Genomic DNA, 26,404 nt, shown 5'->3' with positions numbered 1-26,404 from the left:
AAAGCCTCCGCCTGCTCAGACCGGGATAAGCGAGAAGCGGGTTCCTTCTCGCTCTTGGAGCCCGAGGAACCGCCGTGGAGATTATCACGGCAGCACCAAAAGCTGTGAGCACGCCCTGGGCTCCGCTCCCGCCCGGCGCGGGCGGCGCAGGAGCGGCTTCAGCACCACGGACAGAGCCCCGCCCGCGGCCTTCCAGCCTGGGGCGCGCTCTGGCACGTTTAGGCGAGCCTGCGAGCTATGCCAGAGGCATGGCCTGGCTCTCTGGCCCCAAGGCGCTGCTCCTCAGCTTTGGCCTCCTCGGACTGTGCTCAGGTAAGGACAAGTCGCCACGCTCTGTCTCACTCACGCTCGCATTTGTAAGGGAGGGATCCCTATGGTGGGAAGTCTGCTGGGGATGAGGGGAGAGACCCCCAGGACAGCTGGGAGTACCTGGGAGAGTGAACTGGGAGAAGGACTTGCTCGAAGTGATGCGGAGAAAAGAGGGCAACCTGGGCAGTGGTGATGGGGAGGGTGTGGGTACAGAGAGGAAGGAAGGAAGGGATCTCCCCAGGATTTCTGGGGTGGCAGGAAGGGGAGACTCTGATTGCAGCTGAATTGCTTCAATCTCCCTGGTTCGGCACCCTCACTTGGCTCTCCATCATTTCCTGTCCCTCATATTGGGCTCCTGATTTTGCTCACTCCACAGGGGCAAGGCAGGAAACGGAAACAAGCAACTTCTCAACTCTCTCGGAGGGTGGACAGGAGACTCAGAAGGGAAGAAGCTCTGCCAGGCTAAGGGCCAGGGAGGGTTCTCTGAGGATGTGGGGGTGCGTTCATGCTGGTTTGCAGGAGATAGTGTGGTGGGGCAGGTACAAAAGGAATATACAACCAAATGAGCTTTCCACATCTGCCTGCAATCTCATGAGAGGTGGGCTCCTGTATGTGTGGAACTTGAGGCTAAGTATATGCTCTGTCCCGCACAGCTCAGGTAGCCCAATTATTCTACTCCAACTCAATACCTTTTCGGGGAGGGGGTCACAGCTAGTCACATGTAGAGGCGCATAACATTACTTGTACACAGAGATAGGCACTGACTGAGAAGAAAAACTGTATGGTGGGACACATATAACTCTTCTCCTTTCACTACCTTCTAAAACCTTCCTTGAATTGTAGATATCTTCTAGAAGAAACCATGGAAACAGAAACTTCACATCTTCTGAAGTCATCCTCTGAGACCTTGCAGGGAGAGCAGGGTCTCCACTGATCCTTGAAGAATGGGTTTTTAGTGGGAGGCTGTGGGGGGACTGTCTGGGCTTCTTGGTCAGTGATCTCAGAGAGGGACTTCTCTAGGAGGGGCTTCCATGGGGGCAACCTAAGCATTTTGCTGTCTTCTTAGGGATGGGCTGTGGGAAACTACAGCTTCCTATTTGGGCCTAGGTCGTCCCACTTGCCTAGGGAGAGTGGGATCCTGGATGGGCCCTCCTTGCTGTGTACTTACCTCTTGCCCCCCACCCCACTCCCCTGCCCAGGAGTCTGGGGTACAGACACAGAAGAGCGGCTGGTAGAGCATCTCCTGGATCCTTCCCGCTACAACAAACTTATCCGCCCAGCCACCAATGGCTCTGAGCTGGTGACAGTACAGCTCATGGTATCACTGGCCCAGCTCATCAGTGTGGTGAGTGGGGGTCCCAAGCTCTCTGCCCAGCTACTGAAATTGGCATAGCCAGAATATGTTTGCACTAATTCTTCTGGAGTCCCCAAGGCTTGGGCAGGTGGGGGAAGGAGCCTGGGTGGTGTAGGGGGCCTACAGACTTGAGGGACGGTGGCAGGGGGCACTTCTCAGCAGCTTCTCTTTCCTGCAGCATGAGCGGGAGCAGATCATGACCACCAATGTCTGGCTGACTCAGGTTAGAGCTCTTCCTGCCCACACCTCTGGGCTTCTCTTTCCTCCTTTTTTTTTTTTTTTTTTTTTGCATGTGCTTTTCCCTCTTTGAATCTCCTCAAGAGAGGCAGAAATGTATAGACCTCGGGATCTTAAATAACTGGATATGAGTCTTGGTTCTTCCACTCACCAGCTCTGTTAACTTTGAATATGTTAAACACTGCAAGACTCATTTTCTCACAAAAATGTAGATTCTAATATCTTGGCTTGGCTATGCAAATTAAATGAGAAGCCACTTTTGCTGCGCTGAGAAGTCACTGTGGCGAGGCAATGACTTTTAGAACCTTCCTCAAGCCAAGTAGGCCTCCTCTTATCTCTGTCCTTGACCTTGAGCCCCTCCCAGGGCAGAGGTCAGTGCTGCCTCTCTTTCCCTTTCCCAGGAGTGGGAGGATTATCGCCTCACCTGGAAGCCTGAGGAATTTGACAACATGAAGAAAGTTCGGCTCCCTTCCAAACACATCTGGCTCCCAGATGTGGTCCTATACAACAAGTAGGTGACCCTGGAGGGATGGGAAGGCTGGAGGAGAACTTGAGAGTGCTCAGGTCTTGGAGAAGATAAATTAGCTCATGCTGGGGGAGAGAAGGGACTTTTCATTGGCACAGACAAGTCACTACTCAGATGGACAAACCCAAACCAGTGAGGTATAGTGTGGACAGCCAAGGTAACTTGGGTCATGGCCAGCTCCCTCCCAGTCAATTAGGACTCCCAGTGTTTGGAGCTGCGGTGTGATACAAACAAGGATTGACAGCCTCCAGTGCACAAACTGATTAAAAAATAGGCTTTCCTGGAGGAATGGTAAGAATCAAAGAACTTGGAGGTCCCAGTTTCTCCCCCAGGTTCCACCTGCTCTCCTACAATAAGCCGTCTTACCTCCAAGACCCAGAGCCACTAGCCCCTAGGCTCTAGGTACCATCTCCTGCTCCCACCTGCCCCTGTCCCTCTCCGTTGCTCCGGGCTCCTCACTCTGATCTCCCTGGCGCCCCCAACTTCTCCACCTTCGTGTCGACCAACCGGCTTATACAGTGCATGACAAGTAACAGAGGGGCCCCTCAGACCTTCTGACCAGGACACCTCTTCTCCCCACCAACCCACCCGCATCCCCTTCTTGCTTATTAATTCCTGCTCCTTCCTGTTTCCCTCTTCCCACACCTCTCTCTGGCTTTCCTCTCTTCCCACTCTGGGCTGGGTGGATGGATGGGGCGGAGGCATGCTTAAGTCAGGGCTGACTGTGCCATCCCTTGGCAGTGCCGACGGCATGTACGAGGTGTCCTTCTATTCCAATGCCGTGGTCTCCTACGATGGCAGCATCTTCTGGCTGCCACCTGCCATCTACAAGAGCGCATGCAAGATCGAGGTAAAGCACTTCCCATTTGACCAGCAGAACTGCACCATGAAGTTCCGCTCGTGGACCTACGACCGCACTGAGATCGACCTGGTGCTCAAGAGTGACGTGGCCAACCTGGACGACTTCACACCCAGCGGCGAGTGGGACATAGTGGCGCTGCCCGGCCGGCGCAACGAGAACCCGGATGACTCCACTTACGTGGACATCACATACGACTTCATCATCCGTCGCAAGCCACTCTTCTACACCATCAATCTCATCATCCCCTGCGTCCTCATCACCTCTCTAGCCATCCTCGTCTTCTATCTGCCGTCTGACTGCGGTGAGAAGATGACGCTGTGCATCTCCGTGCTGCTGGCGCTTACCGTCTTCCTGCTGCTCATCTCTAAGATCGTGCCACCCACCTCCCTCGACGTTCCGCTAGTGGGCAAGTACCTCATGTTCACCATGGTGCTCGTCACCTTCTCCATCGTCACCAGCGTGTGCGTGCTCAATGTGCACCACCGCTCACCCACCACGCACACCATGGCGCCCTGGGTCAAGGTCGTCTTCCTGGAGAAGCTGCCCACGCTGCTGTTCATGCAGCAGCCGCGCCACCGCTGTGCCCGCCAACGCCTTCGCCTGCGGCGGCGCCAGCGCGAGCGAGAGGGAGCGGGCGCCCTCTTCCGCGAGGCCCTGGGGGCCGACTCCTGCACGTGCTTCGTCAACCGCGCGTCGGTGCAGGGCTTGGCTGGGGCCTTCGGCTCCGAGCCGGCGCCGGCGGCAGGCCCCGGGCGCGCCAGGGGGCCGTGTGGCTGCGGCCTCCGGGAGGCGGTGGACGGCGTGCGCTTCATCGCAGACCATATGCGGAGTGAGGACGACGACCAGAGCGTGAGTGCAGCTCAGGGACTCGGGCATGGGATGCGGGGCTGCAGGGCCCCTCAGAAGCTCCTCAGACAAAGCTAATCGGAGTGCAGAATGCCGACAGTGTGGGTCTGGCCTGCGTCTGTGGACCTGGGGGCTGGCGCAGCCTCACCTTTGGCTTCCGCAGTCGGTACAGGATGACCTTGCTGCTTCCTGAGTACTAGCATCCGGAGGGAAATGCCTCAGCTGGGGCATTCTTAGTGTCGTTAATTTTGGAAAGGTGGCCACAAAGGGGAGGAGGCCCTTGTGGGTTTGCAGCTGGCCTGTGGCTGTGTCCCCAGAGACCCTCTCTGCCGTTTGTATTCCCAAGACCATGTTGTTAACCTGCAGCTCTTTGCACAAATGAGGATGAATCCTTGGGGTGCCCCATGTTGGGGGCAAAATTGAGGGCAGTAGAAAGTGTGTATGGGAGGTGTGGGGGTGGTTAGGTGGCTCCACTGGCCACTGGGAAGAGGACAGAGGCCCAAACAGTATCCTTTTCCTTCTCTTCTGAGTCCTCAGGGAATGGCCTTGTGAATTATTTATGGAGGTGGAGGCAGCTGAAGGCCAGGGACCTGCCCATAGCTTTCTGCACACATGGCTTTTTCTGCAGTGGCTGTACCTGAAGGGGACTCCTTGAACACTGAACTAGGGGATAAGGAGGAGGGAATATGAGGGGTTGACTTCCCCTCATTTGGGGTTGTGGCTGGCCCCATCCAGCAGTCTTTAATCACCTGGCTGGTTCCAGGTTGCGGCTCAACTGTTGCCATGATAACTGGCCATGTTTCCACTGGGATGCAGTCATTCTGGCCTGGGGAGTAAGGAAGGGCAGGCTCCTGCATTATTGTTTGTGGGGGGTGGGATGCTCCAGAGCCTAGCGTTTCTGTCCCTTGGGAGGGCAGGAGCTGGGGCTTGAGCCAGGGAGCAGGTTATGGTCCTGATGGAAGATGAGAGGGACCGAGGCAAGAGAGGATGGGGCTGGAGGCTCAGAGGCGGCTGAGGCCAAGTGGGGAATGCTGGTGGTGCAGGGGCTCAGCTGGCTGTACCACTGCCTCTGCCTCCCCCACTGCAGCAAACGCATGTAATGCGCATTTACTGAGCTAGGTGATGAGGATGCAATGACCTACTTGGGTGTTTCACAGGCATCTCAAACTTAACATGTCCAAAACTGAGTGCTTGATTTACATCCCCACCACCAACTTGCTCCTCCTCTCATCTCCCTATCTTTCAGTAAATGACATCACCATCCGCCCAATGGTTTAGACCAGAAGCCTGGAGTGATCCTCGATGCCTATCTTTCTTATCTCCCCCACCATCCAAATCATCAGAAGTCCTTTCTTGTGAGCTCAACCTCCAGAATCATTCTCAGCTTCATCCTTGGTTCACCATCTCCATGCTGCCTCCCTGGCTGTGCCTCCAGCAGCTCTTGCCTGGCCCAGGGCAGGGACTTCTGATGGTCTCCCCGATTTAGTTCTTGTGCTTCTCCATCCAAACGGACAGTGTTTCCTGCTCACCATTGTCATCTCTCCACAGCTCAGGTCACTGGCTCATCTGACGCTTGTTCTAAGCCAGCTACGCTCTTTCCTGCCTCAAGACCTTGCACATATTGGTCCATCTGCTTGGAATGCCCTTTTTTTACCCTTTTAAAAATTATTACTATTATTAATTTTTGCCCTACTGTTGAGAGTAAGTGACCCTTTATCCCAAATACTCCAGCTTTTCTCTCCCAAGGACAGAGATATTGCCTTTTATAACCCAGGCCGGGTGATCAAATTCAGGAAATCAGCATCAATCCCTTTATCTGATATAAAGTCCATACGAAAACTTTTTCAATTGTCTCGGTAATAGCCTTTGTAGCGTCTCCTCCACCTCAGGCCAGGATCTTGAATTGCACTTGGTTGTCCTGCCTCTTTCGTTCGCTTCTCTCTGGAACGGTTCCTTAGCTTTGTCTTTCACGGCATAGACATTTTTGAAGGGCTCAGGCCAATTGAAGGTCCCTCAGTTTGCAAGTTGGACACGACTTAGAAACTAACCCACCACCACCACAGTTTGGGTTTGTCTTTTTCCTTCTTCAATTTATTCCTGATATAGCTGGCATCTTGTCACGTATCAGATCTTCGCTTAAGATGTCACTCCCTCAAAGAGGCCTCCCCACATCACACCCTGAATGATATCTCCCCCTCCATTTCTCTGTCCTTTGTTTCCAGGTAAGCACCCAAAGGGTGTAATCATTTTTGTTGTTACTTATCTTATGTCCATCTCCCTCAGTAGACTGAACTGCAGGCTGCGTTTGTCTTGCTCTCTCACGTCCCCAGTGCCCAGGATGGTGCCAGGTACAGAGGAGGCACAAGGTTACGGATGAACATGTGTGCAAAGGTCCAGACTCAGACAGGAGTGGAACGGCTCTGAGTGGAGGCCAGCTCTCGTGCAGACCCTGTGACTGGCTCCCAGACACAGTGGTTATTCTCTTCTGGATGGGTTTGTTTGCATCTGAGACTCAGTCCTCACATCCTGGGGCTGTTGGACGGGGCTCCCCAGGCAGTTATATAAGGAGTGAGGCCTGCAGGGCACCATTCATTCACTAGTTCAACACTCATTTACTGGAGCTCTGTGTTTGAGATGCTGGGATTACAAAAATGAGTCAGATCAGGCCCCTGTAGTTTACAAGCTCATAGCTTAAGTTGGGGTGGGGAGGAGAGGACAGGCATATGAATTGAACTGACAATACAGTGGAGTAAAAATACTGGGCTTCCCTGGTGGCCAGACGGTAAAGAATCTCCCCTGAAATGCTGGAGACCTGGGTTCAATCCCTGGGTTGGGAAGGTTTCCTGGAGGAGGGCATAGCAACCCACTCCAGTATTCTTGCCTGGAGAATCCCATGGACAGAGGAGCCTGGTGGGCTACCGTCCATGGGGTTGCAAAGAGTCGGACACAACTGAGTGAATAAGCACAGCACAGAGATGTACAGATAATGCTGAGACAGCCCCAGAGGAAACAGAGGTTCATTCTGATCTGGGGGATTAGAGAAGGCGTCATAGAAGAGGTGACATTTTGATTTAGGCTTTGAAAGATGTGTAGGAGTTCACAAGTAGAGATAGGGAGGACTGGAATTCCAGACTGAGAGGAAACCCAAAGGCACAGAGACCTGAGAGGGCAGAAGAGTTTCGTGAGTCTGAGTCGGACTTGGAAGAAGATAAATGTTGGCTTGTATTTGTCATGGGTGCTCTTGATTCTAGACTTGGGAGTTTGGGTGGCTGCTGAAGGCAATGGGGTCACTGGAGGCTTTTAAGCAGGCAAGACTGGAGCCAAACTTTGGAACGGTGCTCTGGGGTCAAGGAGGGAGAGGAGTGATGTGTGATGGAAGTTGCTTATTCCTGATCCAGTCCCCTCCTGTATTATGTGATTGATACCTGGGTCTCCTACCCTTCCTCTCTCCAGGTGAGTGAGGACTGGAAGTATGTTGCCATGGTGATCGACCGCCTGTTCCTTTGGATCTTTGTCTTCGTCTGTGTCTTTGGCACGATCGGCATGTTCCTGCAGCCTCTCTTCCAGAACTACACCACTGCCACCTTCCTCCATGCAGACCACTCGGCTCCCAGCTCCAAGTGAGGCCCTCCCCAGCTCCATGCTCCTTCAGCCCCTCTGTTGGACAGTAGTTTTGGGTGGAGGAGAGATGAGTGAACTACCAGAAAGAGGGGTGCTGCCCCCACAGACCCATCGTTTCGCTTCACCTGGAACCCCTCCCTCCCCTCCTCTCCCCCCACACCCAGCCAGCGCTAACCTGGAGGCTGGACCAACTGTGTGGTGCCCTGGCAGTTCTCCTCCTCTTGGACCAACTCAGGCAATAGTGTTGCTGCTGAAGGATGAAGGCTGAGAAGTGGAGGACGAAGTCACTGGCTGCCTCCAAGTCATGGAAAAGGGCTGTGCAGGAGCAGGGGGTGGGATAGGGGCTCCGACGCTGTGCTGGCTGGTCTGAGACGCAGCTCAGAAGGGAGACTCAAGGGGGAGAGGGGTCTGGGCGTGGCTTGAGGTCTGCCTTCGCTTAACTGGACAGCAGCTGACTGGGTGGGCCTCACATTGGCCAGGGGCTCCTGCTCAGATGTTAGCCTGGCGCTGAGGTAGGAGTCCTGGGGGAGACTTCTTGCCCCACAGCCCCTCATTTCTATGCAGCCCAGGGCTCACCCCCAGGTCCCCTTCTCCCAGTGAAGGATTCTCCCTAGACTTCCTTTCTTACTCAGGCCAGGGCGTGGGGGCAAGATTTGGTATTAGGGGAGCCTCTGAGTTCCCAATCTTTGGGTGACCTACTTGGAGCGTAAAGGCTAAATTCTCAAACTGTATGAGTTCAGGTTCACAGGCTGTTCCTCTCCCTCCTCCCCACCCCCTACCCTGCAGGCAATTTGAACGGACTGGTTGCTGGGTTAAGTAAACTAAAGATGTTAGCTTTCAGCAGACCCAGCCCTTTTGCCCGCGGCAGAGCAGGCTGGGCAGGAGAGGGCTGGCTGTGGAAGCCAGCCAAGCAGGGTGTGAATGGCCAGAGCTCTGCCACATCAGCATGGCTCCTGCTTCCCATCCTTCTATTTCTGGCGCCATCCTTCCTGCTCTGGCTCCTCCCCTTCCTCCTCCCAACCAAACCTGAGCTAGGCTGCTGCAGAACTTGGGAAGGACAGGTCTGCACAGCGGACTGCAGAGAGCATGCCCTGGAGGCTGTATCCTGACGCTTTTCCCAGGGACTCCCCTGGCCTATGAGCCCGGGAAACAGACCTCTTAAGGAATCATCAGGCTCAGCCCCCATCACATGACCAGCTCCGATTTGTGGTCCCAACAGGCTCAGCCGGCAGGTCACACAGGGGGCTGTCTGCCAAGGGCACCTAAGGCACCTGCCTGACACACCGTGCTCTTCTCTGGAGTCCAGCTGGACGCCTGCTTCTGCAGGCATCGAGGAGGTGGGGAGATGCAGCGTTAAGTGCAGAGCGCCGGCCAAGGAGCAGAGTCTGGGTGCCCTGCCACTCTCAGCCATCCTCAGCAAGTCTGGCTAGGCCTCAGTTTCCTCATCTATACATTGGGGCTAGTAAGTCCCTCTTCGTGGGGTTGGTTGGAGGAAGGCGTGATGTCTGTGAAAAAGCCCAGTGCTGCGCCTGGTGTAGAGTAGATGCTTGGGGGGTCATCTGAGAGGCAGGCACAGCTGGTAGGTGTGGGCTCAGTCACCTGTTATGTCAGTCTTCCTCCCAGACCTACCCTGAAGCTGGAGGAAATAGCCCCCTGAAACAGGGCTGGGGCTGGAGAGATACTACACAGGGGGTGCTGGGGTGAGCCTAACAGCCTTCTGGAGCCCCTTCAGCAAAGATTTGTTCCATTCCTGGGCTGAGCTCAGGCTCTGGCCTCCTGATGCAGGTGTGTGCCCAGGCCCCCCGGAGATCTAGCCCCATGCTGGGTGTGGAGGAACCATCCAGACATTAAATCAGCAGCTGCATGAGGTGTGCATCTCCCCTCCTGCCAGAATGGGCCAGCAGACATCGCTTTTGGGGGGGTGAGTGTCTTGGCACTACGGAGACTCCCTTCTCCAAACAGCAGATGGACGGTTGCCTGTATCATCCCTGGACCCACCTTGAACTCATAGCCCTGAGGAAACATCCCAGAACCTGAAACAGCTATTGAAAAGGAACTCTCCCTCTGAAGGGGAAGGTGCTGACCTGAGGCCTACTTGCCCAGCTCTCCCAGGCTCCTTGCCAGGGCCAGGGCTGCTGGGGAGGCCCCATCAGCTGCTGTCCTGGCTGGACTTGCTTCCAGTACTTGCCGCAAGTGGCTGTTGTCCAAGTAAATTACTGGACAGTGCCAGAGGGGCTGCAAGAGCAGCTTGTTGAACTCCTCTCCGTGAACCCCACCAACATACAGGAAAATGCAGGCCCGGAGGTTGTATGCTGCCTGACCTTGTACCAGCACTGAGCTCTAAACTTGTTCATCCTCATCTGTGACTTGAGGGTGACAGCTGACTGAGGACCGCAGCAAGGGTGTGAAGGATCAATGTATAGAAGAAAGGGTTGACCAGGCAGGGTCCCTGGGGCCATACCATTCCCTCCATCTCTGGGTGCAGGCCCTTGGGGACTGCCAGCGGGGAGGACAGAGGTGGAGGGAAGAGGGCTCAGGCAAGGTGTCAGTACAGGCTTTGACCTTCAGGGTATTGAGAAGCTTCAGAGAACCAGTCTCTTCCACTCATGGGCCCTCTGTCCTCTTGGTGTTGTCAGGAATGCCTCTTGGCCCCCTCCATGGGGGGTGAGGTGGAGAAGGGGGGCATGGTGGGCATCTCTGAAGAGAACTGGGTACCCAGCTCAGCACCAGGCCAGGATGGGGGGAGTCCTACATATGAAGAGAGAGGGAGAGATACTGGGTGGAAACCCAAGCAAGCTGGACTTGGGAGGTGGCAGCGAGCAAACTGTTGAGATTGTCTCCATCAGAGACGGGAAGGCCACAGGCCATCTGAGAACCATTTTTCATCTGAAAAGAAGGCATGAAAAACTCTGCTTGTGATGACTGGCACTGCAGCAGGAGGAAGGCAGTCTTCTGGCAGTGAGGAGTCTAATATTGGAACAGCTGGTCCCGAGTTATTGCAGATTGAAAAGCAAATAAGACACAGGCAGCCCCCAGCTGGCATTTCTGTGGTGGAAGGCTGGCTGTGCAGGAAGGGCAGGTCGTTTCCCCCTAAGGAAAGAGGGAGGGTGTGCAGCTTCGTCTCCTGTCCTGCCTCTCCTGCCACCCCCAGTATTAGCTGCTGTGCACCAGTGGCCTGCTCTGGGCCAGCTGCTTCAGATGCCCTGTTTTTACTCCTCACAACAATCCTGCAGGGAAGGGACCCTGTTGACAGAAGAAAAATGAGGCCCAAGAGACCAAGAAATAGCTGGTGAGTAGTGCTGGCCTGAAATCCCACACTGACCCCAGAGTCCATGCTCGTGGCCTCTGAGGCTGGAAGAAGGGCTTCCTTGGGAGGGAAGTGAAGGGCATCAGGGTCTTCTCTGAATCACTCCCGACTCAATTCTAGTTGTCACCTTCTGCTTGTAGGCAGAGTTGGGCTGGCGTCACAGCATTCCTCACTAGCCAACTCATGCTGGTCAGTCGCCCACTCATGACCAGACAGAGAATAAACAGCCACCTTTCAGTATTCATCCCAACAAGTCTCAGAGGTCAGTTTGACAGTCACGTGGTTCCTAGGGGACTGTTGGTCTAGGAATCACCTCACCCACCTGCTGTGTCCCCGTCTTCCCCCCCACACTGGCCTTGGCCACCCCATCTGTTCCTGGAACATTTGCACTGGTCTAGCCCACTCCAGACCAGACTCAATAGGAACTCAAGATTCTCATAAAGTTGTTTCCAAAGATGTCTTATCTCTCTGTAATCCTTGAGGGGGGTGGTGGGGAGATCCTCACGGGCCAGGGTTGGTGAATAAGGGGAAAAGGGAGAATACTGGGGAAATTGGATCCATGAGAGGTTGCTGCGGTTAGACATTAAAAAATCTAAAGAAAAGGTCAGTGGTAGCCAATGATTGTGATGGGTGGCCTGACAAGTCCATTCATCAGATGGGAAAGATAAGGGTTGGCCTGGAGTAGACAGAGCCCAGAAATAGCTCCTGGGGAGGTCCTTTGTAAAAAGGGGCCCTGGAGGGCAGGGCAGAGGTTAGGCCCAGTCTCCTGGAGATAGATATGGCTGTGTGCAAGGCACATCTGCTCCTGGAACACGGGTTTGACCCGGGCCTGCATCCAGGAAGCCGCATTAAATGGTGGGCCGAGATGAAATGCCAGGTGAGCAGCAACCAAAATGCTGAAGGAAATCCCTGTGTTCCCAGGGGGCAGCCTTGCCTTTCAGCCTACCTGGAGCTGGGAGGTGGGGGGACAGTCTTACATCCTGTACTCACCTTAGGTATGAAGAAAATGGTTCATTCTCTAAAATGCCTGGATACATCTCCCTCCAGGTGGGACCAGATGCCTAAGAACAGAGAGGACAGAGGTGTCGAGGCTCCAGGCCTCACAGTAGGCAGACACTGTCCTTCACTGTCTGTAGAATCTGTTCAGCTCGCCCGACTGCTTCAACAGATGGTGAGTGACACCCGTGCAGTTCTGGCCCTAGGTTAATGTCCCCCAGGACATGCTGCTGGCCCCCCTGGCCTCAGCTGTTCCATCTGTATAGTCGATGAAGAGGGAGGTTTCATTGACTTAGGAGGCCTCACTGTCAGGCATCTCCTATCCTTTGGTATGTTATCTTTACAAGGTCAAAGAGGAGACTTGTAGACATCCTGACCCAACGGCAACGTGGAAAATGGTGTTTCCGCTCTGAAATCAAGACAGAGAAATATTCTAGCTGCCATCTATAATGTAAAAGGCAAATGGCCTGTCTCCCAAGACAGTGGCCAAGTCAGGTCTGTCCAGGCTGCAACCTGCACCTCCCGCAGGCAAACAGCTGGGGGTGGAGGGCTCTGGAGTTGCGTCTGTGGTCTGTGATGCTGTCTCAAGGGACACTTTCCTACTCTGGGCCTTGAAATCTCGCACAGCGTGTCTGGGGACAAGATACTTGATGGAGGGCTCTGCTGGGGAAGGTGGGGGTGTGGAAATGGGGAAGTAAGTAAAGGTTGTCTGATGCAACCACTGTACCAGACAAAAGCTCACCTTTGAGATGGCTCCTCTCTGCTGGCTGAGGGGGACCTGCTCCCCAGGTTCTGAGTCAGTCCCAGCTAGTGCTGTTGGCGGAAATCCCAGGACCATAGCTCCCTCCGTTCCCCACTTTCTCGTCCCCCAGGAAACCAAGACTCGAGGCTTTCTAAAAATTCAGATTCTTTTTTTTTTATTTATGAGGAATGTATATTGTTAGTCACTTATACCAAAGGACACATAAAAGCAGAATCATAAAACTGACTGCACCCATCGTGGCTCCCAAGTCTACGCTTGGGCTCTTCTCCACTCTGCTCTTGGGAGTCACTACCGAGACCCCAAAAGCCAGCAAAATCCCTTCAACGTGAGTAAAGGAAATAGCTTGAAGCAGCGACAAATTTTTTTACAAGTGATTATTCAAAGAATGCACAATAGCCACAGTTCAGACAAATCAACTACAAAGATCATAAAAAAAAAAAAAAAAGCTGGGGAGCAGGTCTTGCTTATCAAAAACAAGGATTGGACAAAAAAGTGAAGCAGACTTTGAGGCGCCAGGGTGGGGTGGCCGTGCAGGGCCCAATACAGGCTTGTTTCCAGAGGATGCACGGGTACAGGGAAGCCTTGCTCTCTTCCTACAGCAGAAACTGAATACTGTAAGTTCGCCAGACAAGATCTTGGGGCAAGCGGGGGGCTCTGAACGGTTCAGAGTGCCCGGGCTCCCAGCTGAGACCAGGTGGTGGCTGAGACTGAGCTCTGTGGAGGTTCTAATGCCCAAGGGGCTGGACATGCCAAGGAGTGAGTAGGTGCTGCTCTCCAGCCCAAAGAATCAGGGAGCTGAGCTGCCTCCTGGGGCAGGACTGATCTCGTGCCGGTGGAAGATTGACAGGACCCGGGGGTAGGCCCCTGCCACCTCAGAAGACAGGCATTGCTTCCCTTCTAGTTCCCCGGGACACTTTGGTGTTCCGCAGAAACATCCTTAGTGTATTTGAAAGACCTAACGTTTCTCACTTTGGTCAAAAGTACAGAGGGCACAGTAGCCACGACAATAAATGTGCGGACCTGGGTGTATCCACCGCTGACAAGGCGGGACAGACGGGGCTTAACTAGCCGTAGTCGGCAGGGTGTGCGGGAGGACGGAAAATCATCCGAGGGCACTGGTGTGGCCTGTTCACAGATGACAGGAACTGTCCAGAGAGAAAGAGGCAGGCTCAGGTCTGGAGAGGGCAGAGCCTCTGTACTTTTCTGGAGCACATCTGGCTGGCTAGCCCAGAGCCAGACTCCACGGAGAGACGCAGGCTCTGACCACAGGAGTCCACGCTAGCTTGAGGTGCAGACCCAGAGTCCCACCTCACAGAGTTTTAGGACAACCTGCCCTTTCACTTGGAGTTACTGCTCAAGGGCAACCCTAGAAAGACTCCCTAGCGGGCAGGAGACCTCGGGTCTGTGACCTGCCCGCAGACAACCTTCTGAAGCAAAACAAAAGCACTCAGATAATCAACGGAAAATGACATCTGAACTTCAAATCTGTGCAATTACAGGTTATCTGTAGCTGTCGAGGATCAACATTTATGGCATTCTTTTAAAAACTCCCCATTTACCATGAATTAGTCACCTTCCCTTGGTGTCACCATCACGAGAAATATGCTGGGGGGAACAGTGGTCTGACCCAACATGATTTTTTGCCTTATTCCTGCTAAGTCATGATTATCTGAGCAGAGACGATTTACCCTCTAGGATTTACCCTGGGTTCGGGGTCTACAGCGTTACTGCCCCCATCAGCAGGACAAATTCCTAGGAATGCTTTAGGAGGAGCAGCAGCTGGGAGCTTGGCAACATTCCAAGGTATGTCTGCCTACCGGGAAAGTGGTCTGTGTTACCCCTGGAGGGCAGGCCTCCTCCAGTGCTCAGGCAATTCCATTAGCCCCATCTAGCTGGTCCCAGACCTTCCTGCCACCTGGGGAAGGGATGTACCTCCCCGGCAGCTGCCTCCTCTGCCGCTGGGCCCCTCCCAAGCCGGCTAAAGTGCAAGATCACGGAGCATCACCTGCAGGTTCTCATCACGCTTGGCACCGGTAACAAGCTGACTGCAGTGTTCAACTCCGGCCCTTAGAAATGTTTCACCATATTCTTTAAGTTCACTGCTTTACCCTCTTGGAGGAAAAGGAAAAACTAACAATCACGAGGAAGGAATCTCAGAAGGGGAAGACGGGAAGCAGAGGGGCCTCAGAATTCACAAATGAAAAATCCTCTGTCCCTGGCATGGTTCACATGGTTGACTGGAACCTAATCGAGACCACAAGAGGTCAGTGTAGCAAACACAAAGGGAAAGGAAACAGAAAAAAATGGAAATAGACCGGAAGAGGAAATGGGCGGGGAAAGAAGGAACCAACCCCTTCTCTCTGCCCTGCGGTCTCTGTCTCTCTGCTGGGGAAAAGAGAAGGGGTTGGTGAGACCTGGCCTGGGATTCCCAAAGAAAAGCAGAATAACAGGAACCCAAAGTTCTCAGTGTCACCAGCCGTGGTTCCATTCTTTTAAAAAAAAAAAGGGAAAATAAAACCCCAAACGCCCTGGCCCATGTGATGAGGAATGCTACGACCTCTCTCTCGCACCCAGTGTGAAACACCCAGCCCATCAGTCACTGGGTCACACTACACTGGGCAAAGGTAAAAATTCTTCTCTTCCTGGGGCTTGCTTATCCAGTTTCCGTAGCCCATGTCCTTCAGAGACTTTTTGAAGTAGTTCTTGGCTATCTCGTAGTCGCGGGCAGCTTTCTTGGCCTCACCATAGGAGAGTCTAAGTAGATCTCTGCGGTATCGGAAGGAGCAGAGCTTCTTAAATAGAAGGAAAATGTTCTTTTTGGAGACCCGGGACAATTCGTTCCGTGGCCTGGGGAAACAGAAGGACTCATTATCCACCTGGGACGGAACAAGTGGAGGCACTGGGGGTGGGGAGGCGGCAACTTTTAAGCTCTGGTGTTTGACAACGTGACGCCCCTTGGCAGTCTGGCTGGCATGCCTGGCTGTGTGGCTGTGCTTCCCCAGCCCCTTACCCATCCACGGTGCCTCTGGTCCCATCCAGGATTTCTAGGTCGTAGCCATCAGCTAAACACCAGTTGACACTTGTCTCCTTGGTCTTCCCAGACTGCCTTTTGGAATCATATACGCTGACTCGGCCAACCTAGAATTCCAGGAGCAAGGGGGAGGAAGATGGAAACTTTCAGAGAAAAGCTTCTGAAGCAGGGACTCAAGACTCACAGGAAAGAGGGAAGACGGGGCCACGATCTTTCCCCCTTGGTTATGATTCCGTTTGGCTAAGACTCAGATGTACTAACCCCACCTCAATTCAAATGAATTCCAAACTAAAAGAAGGAAAAAAGTGAAAGTGTTAATTGCTCAGTCATATCCAACTCTTTGTGACCCCATGGATTGCAGCCTGCCAGGCTCCTCTGTCCATGGGATTCTCCAGGCAAGAATACTGGAGTGGGTTGCATTTCCTTCTCCAGGGGATCTTCCCCACCCAGGGATCAAGCCCAGGTCTCCTGCTTTACAGGCAGGTTCTTTCCTATCTTAGCCATCGGGGAAGCCCCCAAAGAAGGAAAGCCCTTAGCATTCAAAAGGAGGGAAGGCTAAGTCTGAGGGAGACCAACTAAGGCTCCCCTTGCCCACACTGTGTATTTCTGTTCTGCTGACAGGATTACTTGAAAAGGAGAAAACGTCAAGGGAAAAATGGATTGGGTTATCGCACCTTGGGGTGGTTGACAATAAAGGGATGTCGGAGTCCATCCTCAAATGCACTTCCATCTCTTGTCACACGACAGCAAATGGCACGGGTCAGGTGCCCCTGGCTGAACAGGTAACCTGGGTACAAAAAGAAACGCACACATCTGATTATCCCCAGTGCCATGAAGCAACTGAGGCATGTGGGCAGGGTGAGGGCACAGACAGAGCCTCGGCTCCCTAGGCAGGGGGCACCTGCTGCCTGCGGCTGCCCAGGACACACAGGGGTCACCGCTTAAGCACAATCTGTCAGGTTCCAGGCAAGGCCAAGCGCTGAGACGGCAAGGACACCAAGACACTGCAGTTTTAAGCTGCTGTGTTTCTCTAACTCACCCTGAAAGACTTGGCTGGCATGTTGTTACTGAGACTGCTGCCTAAACCAATTTTCCTAAACCAATCAGAGCAGACGGGACACTCAGAATCAATCACTAAACCACCAAATCGAGCACACTTTGAAAAGGGGAGACATCATGTTAACACCTGGCAATGAAGTGTGCAGTTTGCTGGGATCTGGGAACCGGGATGACAGTCCGGTTCCAGCTTCCAAGACAGGTCCTTACCCAGAGTGACGGATTTGAGATACACAGGCTGCAGGAAGTGGGTCAACAGTGCCCCCTGCAGGCCCAGCACATTCCAGCGCAGGATTTTGTCGCTGCAGGACATGGTGCGGAGTCTCTCCCCCAGCCGAATGCCGTCCCATGTGGGCACAATGTCACTGGACTCCACTGGGATCGTGCCTTCCCCTGGATGAGAGACTTGGGTTAGACCTGCAAGGGCCGCTGGACCAGGCCCCTCCCTGGCATGGCATTTTCTGCTCCTTAGACTTGGGCCAGAGGCTTCTCACTCGTTTGTTCTTTGAATATTTCACAGCAGCTACTTTGTGCTGGGCACTAGGCTTGGTGCTGGGAAGCAACAGTGAGCAAAACCAAATCAGATCCTTGCGTTCCTAGCGGGTTTATGGGAGTGAGGGAGGAGAAAGGGCACAAGACACTAAACAAGTCAGCCGATACACACATAACGATTATGGTTTGAGGGAGCTGTAATGGACAGGTCAGGGCATCTCCTGGGACAGGACTGTCGGGGGCTGAGCCACGAAGGAAGAGAAGAAACAGCTGAGAAAGAGTGTTTCAGACACAGAGTTCAGCGAAAGCAAAGGCCCTGAGGCAGCAGAGGGTTTAGCTGTTGAGGGACCTGATGAAGAACCAGGATGGCCCAAGTGGCAGGGCTTGCTTTCGTGTAGTGGGAGACCATGACAGGGTGGTGGACTTTTGGTTCTTCGTGAGCTTCAATGAGATACAATCCACCCATTTAGAGTATATAATAATTTTTAGTGTATTCACAGACTCTTGCAGCTATCACCACAACCAATGTGAGAACATTTCATCACCCTCAAGGAAGCCTCCTATCCCTTAGCAGTCACGCCCCATTTCCCTCAGCCCCTTCCACCGCTGGCCCAGCTGGCCCGATTTACTTTCCTTCTTTATGGATTTTCCTATTCTAGACGTCTCAAGCAAATGAAAATGTGGGAGCCACATAACACGAAATCTTTCATGACTGGCTCCCTTCCCTTCTTCGCACTGTTCCCTCGGTCCCCTCGTGTTGTGGCATGTATCAAACGATATCCCATTTTATGGATAAACTTCATTTTGTTTATCCACTCATCAGTCACTGGGTTGTCTCTACTTTTGGGCTATTATGAACATTGCTGCTATGAACGTTTGTATTAGTTTTTTCTCCATGGGTCTCCATAATGGGAGACTGCAGGGGGAAAAAATGAGAGGAGGAAAAAAGCAGACTCTTCAGGGCTGTAAAGAGCAGGGCCAGAGCAGCAAATGCAGTAACGACGCGGCAGCCTGCGGCCTCCTCAGCCCCGAGAGTGGCAATGCCGAGAGAGAGGGTAGCTGGTCTGTGTTAGTTTTTGTGTGGACATATTTTAATTTCTCTTGGGGATGTTCCTAGGAGTGAACTGCCAGGTCATATGGGAGCTCTGGGTTTAGACTTCAGGGTTCTGAGCAGGGAAGCGACATGACCTCTGTTTGAGGGTCACTCTGATGACTGCAGAAGGATGGCCTGAAGGGAACGGAGTGGACGCGAGGAGACGGTGAGGAGACACGGGAGGATGGTGGAGGAGGAGCAGCTCGCAGACAAGGTGCAGAACCAGCAGCCAACCAGGCAGGCGGAGAAGCGGGCGCGCGGAGTCCTCCTGTCAACGCCTCAGGCTTGTTCTGCCTCGCTTTCTTTCCGTTTTCTCCAACCTTCCCTGAGGTGATCCCATCCATTTCCATGGCCATAAGGATCAACCGCAGGAGGATAACGCCCAGACTTTTATTTGCAGCCATCTCTCTCCTCTGAGCTCTAAATGAGCACCGCTGCCTCCTATTTGACTGCAGATCCACCCAGCCGACTAATGCAAAACAGAGTCCCAATCTTCCCATAGATCTTCCCCGAGCTACATCTTCCCTCCCTCTGGAGACGAGACCCTGGTATCCCACCCATGATGACAGAAACCCTGCAGCTGTGCCCTGGCCCTGCGATGGGCCTGGGGCTTTGCAGAGCCTTTCTGTGGGAGACGGAGGATGTGTCACTCACCGTTCTCTACCTTGGTGCGGAGCTTGCCTTGTTTGGGATTCTCAAAGACAGGGTAGTGGCGGGAGTCTGTGCTCTCCACAGCTCGGTCGCTGCACGACTTGTCAAAGAGGGCACCATCCCCACACGGGGCCGTGCTGCAAGACAGGGGCGTCTGTTAACACCCGCCGGTGCACATGGATCTCTTCAGTTGCCTGGGGCTCAAGAACAGCTCCATGTGGCAGAAAGGAGGCTTTTTTTTTTTTTTTCTGAAGCCTATCATGGGCTACTGGAGTGGGTAGAAGTGTGAGTCATTCCACACTGGGGTGTGGACCTCAAGCAAGAGTCAAGCACGGCCCACTGAACAAGCTCTGAATTATGGACGTGGAGACCACTCAGACACCCAGCCCTGGAAAGCCGGCGGGCCGGCTCTGGTGACAACAGAGACTGTACAGACCTGATATAGAGATGGAATGACACGCTCTTTTTTATTTGAAGCTTTTCTCCTCCTTTAGCAGGTTCAAATATACTATCCTTCGCTGTCTGGGGGTTGTACTTCATTAACTCGCTGTAGAGAAACCTGTAAGAAGAAAGTCTGGTTAAGAAGACTGCTTTGACTCTGGGAACAGTGGTTACTTCTATAATCTGATCCCAAGTAAGGAAAAGCCTTAATGGTGCAGACCTTACACGGTTTCTCCGGTTGAAAGAGGTGGTGGAATCTCTCCATGGGAGACCTCAGCATTTCTTACAGTTAAGTTAGCCTTTCAGGTCTGTTACAATTCTGCCAAGAGCTTCTTGCTCTGGCAGCGACAGGGATTTTAGGGCAGAACAAAATGATTCAGGAACTACAGGAGGCTGTGGCTTCTTTCCCTTCACAAATTAAAGATGAACTGGAGAGGAAAGCTGGCAGGACAGTGGGTTTGTTTGTAGGTCCTCAAGTGGAGACAGAAGGCCTCCTCATCCCCATAGCACTGAAGATCAAGAGGTCAGCATGTGTTTTTAAAAGGGGCTTGAAGTGGAGTTAGTGGGAAAAGACAGCGCTCTTCAACAGCAGGCCGAGGAGAGGGATGTAGCCACATCACAGAGAACTGATTCAGTAAGAAGCTCAAAGGCTGACACTGCAGCGTTGAGGACCTGCCTGTGAGGTGCTGGCAGAGCCCCGACACCCTGCAATCTTGCTCACCTGATGAAGCCTCTCCGGGAGATGATCTCTGCATGACAGTCATTGACAGTTTCTCCCTTTAAGCTCAGAGAATCTCCTTTCACACAGCGATTTCCTGGAAAGGCATTTAAAGCAAATGTGAAATTTCCAAAGGAAAACAAGGATGTTGGTTCTTAAAGCCTGAAGGTACAAATAGCCTATTTATCAATCCTGACTCCTATATTCTTTTTCCTAAGATATGAGAATTCATTCCTTGCTCTGAATAAACTGTAGCTAAAATATAACATAAGATGAGTCTTCTGCCTTGAATTCACCCACAGAGGAGAATAAGGAGGTACATGAGGTCACCACAGGGCATGGAGAGCTGGGGGGACACATTTCAGCACCCACTTACCTGTCCCCAGGCTGACCACAACACCTAGGTCGTCAGAGTCTTTCTTCATGATGATGGCAGCCAGGATCTTGCGGCCGAGTAAGGAGGGCTGGAAACTGTTGGTGAGGGCGTTGAAGCACCGGTGGCTCAGCATGGCTATCTGGTCGTGGAAGGTGCTGCCTGTGAGAGGGAGCTGTGGGGACAGGAGGCATGTCAGGGCCAGAGCCTCGCCTGCATCCACCATGTTTCAGACTGGGCGGGGGAGGTCGAGGACTGCTCGACTTGTGGGTCATTTTTTCCCCCTCCTGCACTGGCATCCCAGCTCTATGGAGGCTAATATTAAAGACGAGGGATGGTTCACATGACAGCAAGTTAAGAGCTGACTCCACCCAGACAGGAGTTAGCAGGACCCCCAAAAAAAGATAGCACCAAAAGTAGACGGCTTAACTGTCTTTCGCTTTGCTTCTGGGGACCTTGAGAGGAGGAGCATAGTTCTTCTGAGACTGGCCCCTGTCACTGGGGTTACCTCTGTGAAACCCATGCGCTCTGCCTTCTCGTCCTCCCCAATCAAAACGCGGAGGGCCGCATCTGCAGCTTCCTGCTTGCCTTGCTTCTTGCTGTGCGCGCAGACGGCTGGGAACCAGCGACCCCCAACTTTCGCTTGGTAAACAAACCTTGGAGATGAGAAGCAGGGAATAAAGACAAGTACCTGACCCCGCCAGCTGCTCCAGAAAAGGGCTGGTTTTGCTCAAGGGGAGGCCAGCCTGGCCGACACATGGCTTCATCACTCCTGACAGCTCTGTTCCTAAGGCACCACTCCCCAGACTTTGAATATTCCTGAATCATAGTGTGGTTTCCGCTATATCCAGGTTATCACCTGAGTATTACTTACTTGATATTTTTCTCTAAATTGACTCTTTTTCAATGTAAATACATTTTAAAAGGACACTCTGTATCACTATTGTAAATGAAAAATCAGAATCACTTGCCATACACGGAAGGTGGCTATAAACAAACAGGATAAAATCAACTTATTAAATTCTGACGAGACACTGTGGCTTGTAAAGGCTCGAAGCCTGTCTTTATCATAAAGGAAATCAGTAAGTATTAGAGAGGCTTTAAAGCAATACTAGCACCACATGTGGACTTCCTTTTTAACTTAAGCAGAAATAAGACAGGAGTAACTTTTTCCTGCTTGAATCACTGTTTCTAATGCTCTGATTTTTTAATTACCTGATTCCATTTCCTCATTCATTTCCTGATTTGCTCAAGAGGACTTAACCTAGAGAGATCTGAGAGCAAGGTTGGCCTTAGCTCCAGGAACCACACCTTTATTAGGAGTTACTTTTAGATTCTTGGGGGATTCCCTGGTGGCTCAGATGGTAAACAGTTTGCCCATAATGCGGGAGATCCGAGTTCAATCCTTAGGTCTGGAAGATCCCCTGGAGAAGGAAATGGCAACCCACTCCAGATTCTTGCCTGGAGAATCCCATGGACAGAGGAACCTGGTGGGCTATAGTCCATGGGATCGCAAAGAGTTGGACACAACTGAGCAACTACACTTTCACTTTAGAATCCTGGAGGCCTTGCGATAACTTAGGGGGAGGGGACAGGTAGTGCAGGGAGGCAGGCAGTGCTGCTAGGCAGGGAGGGGAGTGACCTGTGGTTCCCCTCCCTTCCTGGCTAGGCATCTCCACAAACACAGAGGGAAGGAAGTGATGGAGCAAAACAGCTTGGGTAGCTACCAGACAAGGTTTCAAGAATCCCAGTTTTTAACCAGATCCTGCAGCCATGAAATTAAAAGACACTTACTCCTTGGAAGAAAAGTTATGACCAACCTAGACAGCATATTCAAAAGCAGAGACATTACTTTGCCAACTAAGGTCTGTCTAGTCGAGGCTATGGTTTTTCCAGTAGTCATGTATGGATGTGAGAGTTGGACTGTGAAGAAGGCTGAGTGCCGAAGAATTGATGCTTCTGAACTGCGGTGCTGGAGAAGACTCTTGAGAGTCCCTTGGACTGCAAAGAGATCCAACCAGTCCATTCTGAAGGAGATCAGCCCTGGGATTTCTTTGGAAGGAATGATGCGAACGCTGACACTCCAGTACTTTGGCCACCTCATGAGAAGAGTTGACTCATTGGAAACGACTCTGATGCTGGGAGGGATTGGGGGCGGGAGAAGAAAGGGACAACCGAGGATGAGACGGCTGGATGGCAACACTGACTCGATGGACGTGAGTCTGAGTGAACTCCGGGAGTTGGTGATGGACAGGGAGGCCTGGCGTGCTGCGATTCATGGGGTCGCAAAGAGTCGGACACGACTGAGCGACTGAACTGAACTGAACTGAACCTGCTTTAGGGAAACCCAGCTTTTTGGATAATCTAACTGCATATAACAAAGGTTTCAGTACCAAGATTTATCAATCAGCTCAAGGCAGTGAAAGGAATCCATCTTTCTGGTCAACCACACTGAGCTTCTCACTGTTTCTTGCTTGTCATAAGCATCTGAATGCCTTTGCTCCTGTCTTTGATGATGCCAACTGGTTTGTGCAAGCCAGTGGGCTAAAGCTTATGAAGGAAAAGCACAGAGGCATGAAGAGATGTTGAAGAGAGGGGATGGGGCCAAACTGTGTAGAATCTTGACCTGAGGGATCCAGGAGAATTTCATAAGTGTTCTGTGTGTTTGAAAAGAATATATACTCTTAGGCACAAAGATACACATACATATATATACACATACCTATATATGTACACATAAAAACAAGACTGAAGGCAAAAGGAGAAGGGGGCGGCAGAAGATGAGACGGACATGAAAGTGAGCAAACTCCGGAAGACAGTGGAGGACAGAGAAGCCTGGCATGTTGCAGTCCGTGGGGTTGCAGAGTCGGACACAACTTAGTGACTGAACAACAACAATATACAGAACAAAGTTTCTTAGTTGTGCAGTTAGGATCCACTAGAGCTTCACTGTCCAATATGAGAGCCACTGGCCACATGAGGCTGCTAACGTTAATGAAAGTTCAATACAACTGATAATTCAGTTCCTCGGTTACACAGCCACACTTCAAGTGCTCAGCAACCACATGTGGCTAGTGGTTAGCCTTTCAGTGGAATGCTGGGGACAAAAGCCTAACTGGAATGAGTCAAGGAAGTGAAACCAATGAAGACATCGAGTATAAACAATTATATTGAGAGGTCTGGCTGTGAGGGGAGCAGAGAGATGGGGTGGTATTTGGAGGGAGATGTGGGGTCAAGGGAAGGGTTTTAGCAGATGGGCACAGGCATGTGTGCAGGCCGATGGGAAGGACCCAACAGAGCTCTGGAGCAACTGATAATGAGAGTGGGAGAGCATGGAAGGACAGGCCGAGGGGAGGGGACCCAGGGCACGGGACGCAAGGAGGATGCTTCCTGCACACCAGTACAGATGTCCTGTGCAGACGACGCAGGAAGGTGGATTCAGTGGTGGGAAAGTAAGGACTGTTACTGCTAATATCTACTACTGTGGGCAAGAATCCCTTAGAAGAAATGGAGTAGCCCTCATAGTCAACAAAAGAGTCCAAAATGCACTACTTGGGTGCAATCTCAAAAACGACAGAACGATTTCTGTTTGTTTCCAAGGCAAACCATATCACAGTAATCCAAGTCTACGCCCCAACACTAATGCCAAAGAAGCTGAAGGTGAATGGCTCTTTGGAGACCTACAAGATCTTCTAGAACTAACACCAAAAAATGATGTCCTTTTCATCACAGGGGGCTGGAATGCATAAGTAGGAAGTCAAAAGATACCTGGAGTAATAGGCAAGTTTTGCCTTGGAGTACAAAATGAAGCAGGGCAAAGGGTAACGGAGTTTTGCCAAGAGAATGCACCAGTCACAGCAAATGCCCTCTTCCAACAACACAAGAGACGACTCTACACATGGACATCACCAGATGGTTAATACTGAAATCATCTTATTTATATTCTTTGCAGCTGAAGATGGAGAAGCTCTATATAGTCAGCAAAAACAAGACTAGGAGCTGACTGTGGCTCAGAGCACAAACTCCGTATTGCCAAATTCAGACTTAAATTGAAAAAAGTAGGGAAAACCACTAGGCCATTCAGGTATGACCTAAATCAAATCCATTACTTTTATACAATGGGAGTGACAAATAAATTCAAGGGATTAGATCTGATAGAGTACCTGAAGAACTATGAATAGAGCTTTGTAACACTGTATAGGAGGCAGTGATCAAAACCACCCCCAAGTAAAAAGAAATGCAAAAAGGCAAAATGGTTGTCTGAGGAGGCCTTACAAATAGCTGAAGAAAGAAGAGAAGCAAAAGGCAAAGGAGGAAAGGAAAGATATACCCATTTGAATGCAGAGTTCCAAAGAATAGCAAGCAGAGATAAGAAAGCCTTCCCAAGTGAACAATGCAAAGAAATAGAGGGGAAAGACTAGAGATCTCTTCAAGAAAATTAGAGATACCAAGGGAACATTTCATGCAAAGATGGGCACAATAAAAGACAGAAATGGTATGGACCTAACGGAAGCAGAAGATATTAAGAAGAGGTGGCAAGAATACACAGAAGAACTATACAAAAAAGATCTTCATGACACAGATAACCACAATGGTATGATCACTCACCTACAGTCAGCCATTCTTGGAGTGCAAAGTCAAGTGGGCCTTAGGAAGCATCACTATGAACAAAGCTAGTGGAGGTGATGGAATTTCAGCTGAGCTATTTCAAATCCTAAAAGACAATGCTGTTAAAGTGCTGCACTCAATATGCCAGCAAACTCAGCAGTGGGCACAGGACTGGAAAAGGTCAGTTTTCATTCCAATCCCAAAGAAGGGCAATGCCAAAGAATGTTCAAACTACCACACAATTGCACTCATTTCACATGCTGGCAAAGTAATGCACAAAATCCTCCAAGCTAGGCTTTGACAGTATGTGAACTGAAAAACTGCAGATGTTCAAGCTGGATTTAGAAAAGGCAGAAGAACCAGAGATCAAATTGCCAACATCCACTGGATCAAAGAAAAAGCAAGAGAATTCCAGAAAAACATCTACTTCTGCTTCACTAACTACGCTAAAGCCTTTGACTGTGTGGATCACAACAATTTGTGGAAAATTCTTAAAGAGATGGGAATACTAGATCACCTTGCTTACCTACCTGCATACAGGTTTTACAAGTCAAGAAATAACAATTAGACCCAGACATGAACAACAGACTGGTTCAAAACTGTAATAGTAGTATGTCAAGGCTGTATATTGCCACTCTGCTTTAACTTATATGCAGAGTATATCGTGCAAGATTGCGGGCTGGATGAAACACAAGCTTGAATCAAGATTGCTGCGAGAATTATCAACAACCTGAGATATGCAGATTACAGCATCCTTATGGCAGAAAGAGAAGAGGAACTAAAGAACTTCTTGATGAAGGTGAAAGAGGAGAGTGAAAAATCTGGCTTAAAACTCAACATTCAAAAAACTGAGATCATGGCATCCAGTCCCATCACTTCATGGCAAACAGATGGGAAACAGTGACAGACTTTATATCCTTGGGCTCTAAAATCACTGCAGACAATGACTGCAGCCATGAAATTAAAAGACACTTGCTCCTTGGAAGAAAAGCTATGTCCAAACTAGACAGCATATTAAAAAGCAGAGACATTACTTTGCCAACAAAGGTCCATCTAGTCAAAGCTATGGTTTTTTCAGTAGTCATATATGGATGTGGCAGCTGGACCATAAACAAGGTTG

General features: G+C 51.4%; 2 protein-coding genes across 10 annotated transcripts in view; one reads left to right on the top strand and one right to left on the bottom strand.

The window, feature by feature from the left end:
- Positions 1-248: 248 nt before the first annotated feature.
- CHRNB2 (cholinergic receptor nicotinic beta 2 subunit) lies at positions 249-11,516 on the top strand. Its single transcript, XM_040229913.1, has 6 exons — positions 249-312; positions 1,509-1,654; positions 1,842-1,886; positions 2,302-2,411; positions 3,168-4,137; positions 7,588-11,516. Exons 1-6 carry the CDS (start codon positions 249-251, stop codon positions 7,756-7,758), a joined length of 1,506 nt encoding a protein of 501 aa, XP_040085847.1. The 3' UTR covers positions 7,759-11,516.
- Positions 11,517-12,954: 1,438 nt separating this feature from the next.
- The window catches only part of ADAR (adenosine deaminase RNA specific), a 50,259-nt gene continuing 36,809 nt past the window's right edge, over positions 12,955-26,404 (bottom strand). For 4 of the 9 annotated variants that reach the window (XM_040230430.1, XM_040230429.1, XM_040230432.1 and 1 more), the window contains 9 exons: positions 21,107-21,332; positions 20,680-20,851; positions 20,307-20,400; positions 19,581-19,703; positions 19,148-19,281; positions 17,119-17,301; positions 16,527-16,639; positions 15,832-15,959; positions 12,955-15,668 (listed from right to left, as the gene is read on the bottom strand). In XM_040230430.1, coding sequence (XP_040086364.1) covers positions 15,431-15,668; positions 15,832-15,959; positions 16,527-16,639; positions 17,119-17,301; positions 19,148-19,281; positions 19,581-19,703; positions 20,307-20,400; positions 20,680-20,851; positions 21,107-21,332 — 1,411 coding nt within the window. In that variant the 3' untranslated portion in view covers positions 12,955-15,430. The remainder of the gene's footprint in view (positions 15,669-15,831; positions 15,960-16,526; positions 16,640-17,118; positions 17,302-19,147; positions 19,282-19,580; positions 19,704-20,306; positions 20,401-20,679; positions 20,852-21,106; positions 21,333-26,404) is intronic. The other 5 variants (XM_040230423.1, XM_040230424.1, XM_040230426.1 and 2 more) reach the window with 2 other exon arrangements.

The sequence above is a fragment of the Oryx dammah genome, unplaced genomic scaffold (genome assembly GCF_014754425.2).
Source record: "Oryx dammah isolate SB20612 unplaced genomic scaffold, SCBI_Odam_1.1 HiC_scaffold_28, whole genome shotgun sequence".
NCBI lineage: Eukaryota > Metazoa > Chordata > Mammalia > Artiodactyla > Bovidae > Oryx > Oryx dammah.
This window is presented reverse-complemented; position numbering and strand designations above follow the sequence as displayed.